Here is a 10,880-nt window from a genome sequence, read left to right as displayed (position 1 = left end):
CTGTAGAGAGGTCTACGTTCTGCCAGCTTACCATGGTAGGCCTATTATCAGAACGTAACAATCGAAGGAATAAAAGATAACGTCATAGTAGCATTGTGCTTCAATGACGTTGAGCAAAAACGTAGGCTAGAGGAAACGTAAATGTCAAAGGTCAAAGATCAGGCTATGTGTTGCGTTAATCCAATTGGTCGATAAATAATTATCAACCGATCAGAAAAAGCCTGAAAAACAGAAAGGTTTGTATAAAAGGCCAGCTATTTAAAAAATCTTCAAGAATCTTATGTCGTCAAATTGACCTCAAACCCTTAACACATCATACATTGAGCAATCACCATGGTAACTGAATTTTAATGCAATAAATATGTGCGATTAAAAGAAATAAAAAAGAAAATGAAGCATATATTAATCATAATGTTTACAGTCCTGAAAATGTATCAGCATAGCTGGGATCAAAGTGCTAACCCATTAATACTTATATTAAATTGATTACACCTCTCACGCAACAAAATATTTAATATAACCCAGTTAGCTGATTTATTCTAATAGCTTTCACGAGGTTTGAAACTGATACTCATGTGATATAAAAATTAATCATGACTGAGCGCTTTATTCTTGAAATGTGTTAAGCAATTATAAAGCGTCAAGACAACCGAGACTATTTTTACGCCTCTTAAAGTGCCTCGTGACTGATCATGTGATATCATTTCCTCAAGATGGCGACTTCACGACGCACCGAAGTTTTGTTCTGCTTGCTTTTTGCAGGTAAATACACTTATTATTTTAAATTGACAACTTTTATGATTTGATGTAACAGTCATTTAAAATTTTGCTGAAATTATTATTACAGGCGCAAATGATTTTATGAAATGTCAGAAGTCAACAAAGCCAAGGAAATAGTTAGATGACTTTCAGCTTGGAAACCTTTTGCCGTATTATGTCATATAAAACATATGTAATTTTGCAGCCCTTAAAAATTTAGTAAAAGTGAATTCTCTTAGTTGGTTGAGCAGACTATAGATACTTTTTTGTCTTGTAGGTATTTGTTATGGAACAACAATTAAAGACTCTCCTCCCTCATTTCCACAAAGCTATGCAGTCTCTGGTGTTCTACAATTACCCTACGCTGAGATTAAAGAACCATTCACAGCTTTATATGATGGTCCTAACAAAAGAGGCAGGATAGATTACTATAATGGTTGGTATTACATCTTTGGAATATTATTGGCTACCATTAAAGGGATAGGTGTTCCCTTATTGGGGGGATTTTGATCTTGAAATGTACGGAAATCCCATCATTCCTTTAGAAATACTTCAAACTAGAAATCTTCCTGTAGAATATTTTCGGCCATTTTTTTAATTTTCTAGCATATATTTTCTTACAGAAAGTCAATTGATCTTCAGGTGGGCATATCTGAAAATGGTCCACCTCAATTGTAGGTGAACTATAAGTTATATTTCATTCTGACAAGAGATACAGATAGCTAAAACTGATCTAGATGATAAAAGATGGTATTGTGTATTGCTTTCTCTGTATTATATAAGATCATACGAGACATTGTTTCTCTAACATATCTAACAGATATGCTTTCTTACTGTAGGCATGGTGGTAAATTTATTAAGAGGTGATATGGGTGATTATGGTACCACACTAGAGTTGGCACCAATGTCTAATTACAAAGTTAAAAATCAGAGAATGTGTTTCAGAACTAATGGTACCAAAGGTGCTGCTGTTATGCCCCAATCAGTTCTTCCAGACCTCAGTGGTTTCCAGGTAGGTTGTGTAGGATCTGGGAGTGAAATTTGCAATAAATACTCATGTTGCAATGACTAATGATAATATCATATCCACATCCATATATTTTTTTTTCATATTGTCCCCCCATGGGATGAATGTTAGACAGGACCATGTTCTAGTGTATTGGGCCCAACTCTGACCCATGTAAAAAAAAAGAGATTATTATTATTAAACTCAGCCCTTTTTTTCCATGTAATACATTATCGCTTTTAAACCTCATCTGGCACATGCTGAAAAAGATCAGTTGTCTGAATATCACACAGTATGAAACTGTGTAGCAACATGTTTCAGTTTCTGTAATTTGTCTATTTGTAACTGATATTTTATAGAAAATGGATTCTGAGATGATGAATGGACAAATGTGTGATTTATGGCAGATGAGACAAACAATAGGAAATAAAGAGAATATTTACTCAATGTGGATTAATTCTCAGAATGAATACCCAGTGAGATATGAGATGTATGGCTATGATTCTCTACTAGGATCTCATTTTGATCGTTACTATTTAGATTATATGGTATTTAAACCTAATACTAGTTTACCTGCTTCTGCCTTTGATCCTCCAGCTAGTGAGTTGTTTTCTTATAACATTTATTAATGAAATAGGTTCGAGGAAACACCTGAATTAGTATCAAATGATATCTTTCTTTAAGATATCTATGACACTTATTAGAATGAAAATTTGATTACATTTTTTGCAATTAAATCAATATGATTTGTATTGGAGGTTATTTTGGCATCCATTTTGATTGTCTAAAGGACTAAGGATAAAATTGATCTAAATCTTTAAAAAAAAAATACGTTAAATTTGATCGCTTTTTTCACCATTAATGAAACTTATTACAATGTCTGATCCAAAACATTCTATATTGGCTGAATGTTATAAAACAAGCTGGAAAATCGTTCGATTATGGGCAGACAGAGAGCAAACGGAACCTGTTCAGAACTCTCCAATCGAGCGCCATCTATGATGTGTGATTTCTGCATTTACACAGTTATCAATCCCTACCTCAAATAATAATATTGTCTTACAGATCTAACATGTGGTGGTTTCCCTGGACCAGGTGTTGAAAGAAGAGTTAGAATGAATCCAATGAGAGAATTTGTTCATCATGATGACAGTCATGTAGAAGAAATGTTCCAGTCTTTTAAGAAAACACATCAGAAACTTTATAAAGATGATAAAGAACATCAAGAAAGACAACACATTTTCAGACATAATCTCAGGTAATTTCAAATAAACTTCTTATTTTTTGGATCTAAAGTTTAGGCATGTTCAGACCTTTTAGTGCAGGGTCCCATCCCTAATATCAATGAAGGGGTTTGCTACCAAAACTTTATGTATTCATCCAGTGTGCTTCCCTAGCATGATAGAATTCTGTTGGTGCATCTCCTAGCAAGTCAATTTTTATGTTAACAGAGGTGCGGGCAAGATCGTGTAAACTCTGTAAGCATGAATTTCAAATTGATATGTGCCCAGGTATAAATTTACAATCAATTTTTATACCCACAATGGTACAAAAACAGATATATCAAAAAAATAAGATACATGTATAATTATTGTGATACTGGAAAACCAATTTTTTCGTGAATTTTCAGATATATCAATTCTAAAAATCGAGCTGGTCTGTCATTTAATCTAGCTGTCAATCATTTAGCTGATAGAAGTAATTATGAATTAAAAGCTATGAATGGATATAGATATAGTAAAGGTAGCCATGGTGGTTTAGCATTTGATACAACTAACATGGAGACTGACATCCCTGAAAACTTAGATTGGAGATTGATGGGTGAGTGATTTCTAGCTTTTTTATTTGCACAGGACCATTTTATAGCATCTGTTGGCATCATTCCTTTTTTCTGTCAGATGTCCTTTAATTATAGAAAAGCTTAATAGAACTCGAAGCACTTTTTCAAAATTTTAGTAGAATTGCAATTCGATTTATGTGAAAGCTGCTGTATGATTAACAGTGAAATGTAGTGGAGCTTTATGTCCTTCTTTGCTCTTGATTTGGTTGAAGATGATGGACAATGCTATAAAGGTATAGTTCCCTTGGTACTAGTACCACCATGGGTTACCAGCAAACGTAATTCAGTGTACCTGATAGGCCGCTTGGGCAATTTTGAACATCAGTAGTGAATTCAGACCTCTGTGGACTGTGTGGCAAGTTTTTCAAAGTGAGTAGGATAGTTGCACACTGCATGGCATGTCATTATTAACTTAATCAGGAGCACTGATTCGTTCCATGTCATTCCCCTGGATGCTTGTAGGTGCCGTCACTCCTGTTAAAGATCAAGGTGTTTGTGGATCATGTTGGAGTTTTGGTACCACTGGTACTATAGAGAGTTCACTAGCTATAAAATCTGGTAAAGCCACCCGACTGTCTCAACAACAACTGGTTGATTGTTCCTGGGGAGAGGGTAACAATGGATGTGATGGAGGGGAAGATTTCAGATCCTATGATTACATCATGAAACATGGTGGACTTACTACAGAAGAACAGTATGGCCAGTATTTAGCTGCTGTAAGTACATCATGTATTTAGTCTGTTAAATAATACCTGGTCTCATTGTTTTGTTAGTAGTCTCCTTCAATATTAATGGTCTCCTTTTATGTTAGTTATCTCATTCTTTGTTAATGGTCTCCTTTTTTGTTAGTAATCTCCTTCTGTGTTGATGGTATCATTGTTTTGTTAGTAATCTCCTCCTGTTTTGTTAGGAGTCACCTATGTTAATGGTCTCATTGTTTTTTTAACAGTCTCCTATGTTAATGGTCTCCTTTTTTGTTATTAGTCTCCTTCTATGTTTATGGTCTCCTTTTTTGTTAGTAGTTTCCTTCTATGTTAATGTTCTCCTTTTTTGTTAATAGTCACCAGTTATGTTACCCATGACCCCCTTTTATGTTACTGACCTCCTTTTATGTTATTGATCTCCTATTTCTTTAATCTTCTATAATGTTACTGGATATTGTATTTTCCAGGATGGTTATTGTCATGATGATAAAGTAAAGCCTGTTGTTACTGTTACTGGTTATGTTAATGTAACAACATTGAATGCTACAGCCATGAAGATTGCTCTATTTAACAACGGTCCAGTCTCTATTGCTATTGATGCAGCTTTAAAATCATTGTCCTTTTACTCCAGTGGTGTTTTCTATGATCCTAAATGTGGTAAGTATAAAATGCTAATGCTGTGTTTGTTTCTTCTTGCTTGAATGGGAAATAGGAAGTGTCCAAAAGGGAAAAAGTGTATCTTAAGCAACCCAAGTTTCGGACTGATGTAGCAACATGGCAGTCAACCAAACCTGAATCACATATACATGAACTTTACAGGGCACTGATATGATTATCAGCATTCACAGAAGTTATGTATGAATTTAGGGTATTTTCGCGTTTCGCAAATGTGAAGGGTTTATGTACAACCAATTCATAACATCTGTAAAAATCCACGAAAGATGGATAATTTTGCAGTATAATTGTGTAACCAATTGCCTTGTGTCACATTTGTGGCTCAAGCGATCTTTTAGAATAGAATAAGTTTTCATTCTCAACCATTTCAAAGCATGGCCATCCGTAATTAAATTTGTTATTGTTTGGTTATTGTTTGATTCTGTCATATTACATATTTAATTTCCCTGTTTATTCAGATTTTTTCGTTTATTTAAACTGTCTGTCCAGGTGGAACACATTTTTTATCAAAGGTTGACTACTCTGTTTTGTTTTACAGGAAGCAAACCAGAAGATTTAGATCATGCTGTTTTAGCTGTAGGATATGGTGTTTATCCTAAAACAGGTGAAGCTTATTGGTTGGTCAAAAATTCCTGGTCTACATATTGGGGTAATGATGGTTACGTCTTGATGAGCCAAAAAGATAACATTTGTGGTGTGCTTACTTCTCCAACCTATGCTAATATCAAAGTGCTTTAATATGTGATGTATTTTGTACTGTCTGTTTTTTGGTTTTTTTTTTGGTCCACCCAATTACTCAAAGTCAAAGTATATATTTTTTTAAAATAACTTATATGAAAACTGTTCATTTTATGTGTTCAAAATATTTCTTAGTTATGGCTTTATGTTTGAAATTTTTTGCGATTTCTTAGATTGAAAAGACATGTTTTGTACTTAACTGGATCCAGAATTACAGCTTTTATTTGAGTTGAATATCATTTTTTTTCTGTTCATTATTTAGTCATATTTTGCTTAATAGTATTATAGTTTGTTATAAGTATATCATGTATATTAGAAACACAAAAAATAAATGTGCTATAATTTTATAACATTGGCTACTGTGATATAGTTAATTTTTCTTGGCAAATCTACAAATTTTGTGCTTACAAAAATATATAACTGTATGTTTGCAACAACATAATTATTTTTGGTCAAACTGATTTTGGCTATGTTTGGAAATGATTGATTTTGTATGACTATTTTTTCTGTTTATTATATTTTGTCTGGTTATTGCTCAGGAAGCTATATTCCTTGTACATATCTCCTATTGTATTATACACTTTATTATTCTGTCTCACTTCATAATACACTAGCATCTATTTATTAAACTCTGTAACACTTTTCAAAATGAAAATTGAGCATTAAGTTTATATTCAATTAAAATAAAGGAGGTGCACAGTCTAAATTGCTATGTAGTTTCACTTATATCTTGCTTGATTATGACTTTGGAATATATAAGATAGAGACACTCTTTGTTTTGTATATTTTGTAAGATGAATGTATATAAAAAACCATATTCCATAGTAGGTCTATATTTACATCAACTGTTATTCAGAATTAAAGGAGATTAGATATCTATTGAATAAAATTTAACAAATAAATAATTGTATTATCTGATGCATGAAGACAGTCTAATGAATCCGGCTACAGCTGGAAATCCCAAACACTTAAACCTAAACTGGCAAGCGTTCTTAAGGTAAAAGGAGATCAAATTTTCACGCATATCGTTTTAATATACTATTATTATGCATCTGAATGAACGGATCAGATCGAACTTTTAGACCCTGACTCGTAGAATAAAATGCCTTGTTGTTCATAAATTTGTGGTACCAAACACAATGGATTTTGTTCCTGGGTTCTCCAAGATGTTTAGCCTGCATCACCCGGCAAGCTGATGTGATGTCTCTGAATATGATGATGGCACTATTTGGTGATTGTTTATACACAGTATAGACATCACCATAACATGATAGTAACCCTAATAGATCCTCTTTATCATAGCTGGGTATAGTTCTGCCTAGTTTCCATCTTATTATTAAGGTACTCAATGGCATCTGAGCTGTCTCGTTAATCAGGAAGTTGGATAAGACTTCATTCATAAACCTTAAAATATATACAGTAAAGATATAGCTTCAACCCGAAGAATATCCACCTAATTTACCTTGTACGCCCTATGTATAGACAGATGTTACCATGTAAAGTTCTATCTAATTTATCATTTATAAAACAATATAAGGTAAAGCTTTATCTAATTTATCTTGTATAAAACGATAGAAGGTAAAGCTTTATCTAATTTATCTTTTATAAAACAATAGAAGGTAAAGTTCTATCTAATTTATCTTGTATAAAACAATAGAAGGTAAAGCTTTATATAATTTATCTTGTATAAAACAACAGAAGGTAAAGCTTTATCTAATTTATCTTGTATAAAACAATAGAAGGTAAAGTTCTATCTAATTTATCTTGTATAAAACAATAGAAGGTAAAGCTTTATCTAATTTATCTTGTATAAAACAATAGAAGGTAAAGTTCTATCTAATTTATCTTGTATAAAACAATAGAAGGTAAAGCTTTATCTAATTCATCTTGTATAAAACAATAGAAGGTAATGTTTTATCTAATTTATCTTGTATAAAACAATAGAAGGTAAAGCTTTATCTAATTTATCTTGTATAAAACAACAGAAGGTAAAGCTTTATCTAATTTATCTTGTATAAAACAATAGAAGGTAAAGCTTTATATAATTCATCTTGTATAAAACAACAGAAGGTAAAGCTTTATCTAATTTATCTTGTATAAAACAACAGAAGGTAAAGCTTTATCTAATTCATCTTGTATAAAACAATATAAGGTAAAGCTTTATATAATTTATCTTGTATAAAACAACAGAAGGTAAAGCTTTATCTAATTTATCTTGTATAAAACAATAGAAGGTAAAGCTTTATCTAATTTATCTTGTATAAAACAATAGAAGGTAAAGCTTTATCTAATTTATCTTGTATAAAACAACAGAAGGTAAAGTTGTACCTAATTTATCTTGTATAAAACAACAGAATGAAAAGTTGTACCTAATTTATCTTGTATAAAACGATAGAAGGAAAAGTTGTACCTAATTTATCTTGTATAAAACAACAGAAGGTAAAGTTGTACCTAATTTATCTTGTATAAAACAACAGAAGGAAAAGTTGTACCTAATTTATCTTGTATAAACGTTCAAAGATAAAGTTTTCTATGATTTATCATTTACAAAACGATAGAAGGTAAAGTTATCTCTTATTTATCATGTATAAAAAGACAGAAGGTAAAGCCCTACCTAATTCATCTTATATAAAACGATAGAAAGTAAATCTCTATCAGCTTGTATATTCCAATATTGTAATGGCCCCATCTTACCTGTCTTGTGTAAAACGGGATGGTAAAGTTCTGCCAGTATTTTTCGCTGGTGATTCGTTATGGACTTGTCTCAAAACGTCTAGCGAATTCTTATCACATCTGCATCGAAGGGGATCGGAGTTTGAAGTTTTGCACGTTCCTGGAACTGTAAGAGAAATGGATTCAAATGAAGTTATGTATTCATCTGGTTAAGAAAGTTACAAAAATTGAGGAAACATAATGAATCATAGTTACAGATATTTGGCCTTTAGCGATTTCGGACATGAGGTGTATATGCAATTAGTATGCCCATACTATATATATCCTCTACACTTTTGGTAAAATAATGACATATAACACCATGCAGTGTTTAATAATGGAAATTTTGACAAACGATAACTTATGTGTCTGACAGCGATATCGCATTTATCAACGTAGGTCATTTACGTAGAAGGAATTACTTACAACTTACCATTTAATTCAAAAGGGGTTAGTTTATTTTTCTGTTTCTGTGGGATTTCGGCTTTCTTTTCAAGGTGACACAAACGGCAAAATATTGAATGTACACCTTTGTCCTAGAAAATGTATACCATACGATCAATTAGAACCAAAAACCATTTGAGCTTTAGGCGTACAGAGATGCTCCACTGGCGGTCGTGGTAGTGCAGTTGCTTTGCTCATCGTCCCGAATCATCAGAGGCCATTCTGCTACTTTATCCGTGAACCATTTTCGAGGAGTGAACACTTATATAATCGATAATGACTATTTTGTAGTTTACATTTCGTAGTTAGTCCGCCACACATCAAAATATTATTTTTAAAACTTACCCTCTGCATATTTCTAGTGCGTACTTTAGACATTCTGTACACCTGACATGGTGTTCTCTGGACATCAATGCGAAAAGGGTATTCTTTTGCTACTTTTGTGCCCAGAACCATACTGGCCATTTTGTTGGAAGAACTCGTATGACGTTCTGTCATTATGACGTTTGGTCATGAACAAAGGCCTTTAGCTCCCAAAAAGAATTTTGTCTTCTGAACCAAATCCAAAGTGACAAAACCCTTTTCATTGCTATTCCCGATAAGGTATAGTGTAGATCAATGCATTGCGTACAGCAATAATATATAGTGTTGAGTAATAAGGTATAGTGTAGAGCAATAATGCATATTGTAGAGCAATAAGGTTCTGTGTAGAGTAATAAGGTATAGTGTAGAGCAATAAGGTATAACGGATATCAATAATGCATTGCGTACAGCAATAATGTATAGTGTTGAGTAATAAGGTATAGTGTAGAGCAATAATGCATATTGTAGAGCAATAAGGTTCTGTGTGGAGTAATAAGGTATAGTGTAGAGCAATAAGGTATAATGGATATCAATAGTGCATTGCGTAGAGCAATAATGTATAGTGTAGAGCAATAATGTATAGTGTAGAGCAATAAGGTATTGTGTAGAGTAATAAGGTATTGTGTAGAGTAATAAGGTATTGGGTAGAGCAACAAGGTATTATGTATAGTAATAAGGTATAGAGCGCTGGTTCCTACTCTGGTGTCGAGCTGTGATCGACTGTTGAAGTAAAGGAAAGCACTATGAACTTATCTAGAGCACAATATAAAAGAAATAAGGTTTTGTCTACAGCACTATGAACTTATATAGAGCACAATATGCTAGAAATATGGTTTTGTCTACAGCACTATGAACTTATAGAGAGCACAATATGCTAGAAATAAGGTTTTGTCTAGAGCACTATGAACTTATCTAGAGAATACTAGATATATGGTCTTGTCCAGAGCACTAAGAACATATCCAGAGCACAATATAAAAGAAATAAGGTTTTGTCTAGAGCACTATGAACTTATATAGAGCACAATATGCTATAAATAAGGTCTTGTCTAGAGCACTATGAACTTATCTAGAGAATATTAGATATAAGGTCTTGCCTAGAGCACTATGAACTTATCCAGAGCACAATATAAAAGAAATAAGATTATGTCTAGAGCACTATGAACATATCTAGAGCGCAATATACTAGATATAAGGTCTTGTCTTGAGCACTATGAACTTATCTAGAGCACAATGTACTAAAAAAAAGGTTTTGTCTACAGCACTATGAACTTATATAGAGCACAATATGCTAGAAATATGGTTTTGTCTAGAGCACTATGAACTTATATAGAGCACAATATGCTAGAAATAAGGTTTTGTCTAGAGCACTATGAACTTATCTAGAGAATACTAGATATATGGTCTTGTCTAGAGCACAATGAAGTTATCTAGAGCACAATGTACTAGATATAAGGTCTTGTCTAGAGCACTATGAACTTATCTAAAGCACAATATACTAGGTTTTGTGTTGTACACTAGGGAACAGTTTATCAAGATCAATAAATTCAAAATCACATATTCCAAAAGTTTATTAAAAGCTAAATAAATATATTATCACAGATATTAATAGTATAATGCTGATCATTAATATTTACCATCA

The 10,880-nt window shown here is 32.6% G+C and overlaps 2 protein-coding genes across 2 annotated transcripts; one reads left to right on the top strand and one right to left on the bottom strand.

Annotated features, from left to right (window-relative positions):
- Positions 1 to 1,065: 1,065 nt before the first annotated feature.
- On the top strand, positions 1,066 to 5,722 carry LOTGIDRAFT_111926 (hypothetical protein; the record flags this gene model as incomplete). Its single annotated transcript, XM_009049655.1, has 8 exons — positions 1,066 to 1,195; positions 1,599 to 1,771; positions 2,125 to 2,332; positions 2,831 to 3,023; positions 3,396 to 3,586; positions 4,068 to 4,321; positions 4,777 to 4,970; positions 5,527 to 5,722. Coding segments are annotated over 8 exons (1,539 nt in total), but the record flags the coding sequence as incomplete, so codon positions are not given.
- Positions 5,723 to 6,738: 1,016 nt separating this feature from the next.
- On the bottom strand, positions 6,739 to 9,343 carry LOTGIDRAFT_157443 (hypothetical protein; the record flags this gene model as incomplete). Its single annotated transcript, XM_009049654.1, has 4 exons — positions 6,739 to 7,126; positions 8,417 to 8,561; positions 8,868 to 8,970; positions 9,224 to 9,343. The coding sequence occupies 4 exons, from the start codon at positions 9,341 to 9,343 to the stop codon at positions 6,739 to 6,741; spliced, it is 756 nt and encodes a 251-aa protein (XP_009047902.1).
- Between the last annotated feature and the right edge of the window lie 1,537 nt (positions 9,344 to 10,880).

This window comes from Lottia gigantea (assembly GCF_000327385.1).
Source record: "Lottia gigantea unplaced genomic scaffold LOTGIsca_14, whole genome shotgun sequence".
Classification (NCBI taxonomy): domain Eukaryota; kingdom Metazoa; phylum Mollusca; class Gastropoda; family Lottiidae; genus Lottia; species Lottia gigantea.
This window is presented reverse-complemented; position numbering and strand designations above follow the sequence as displayed.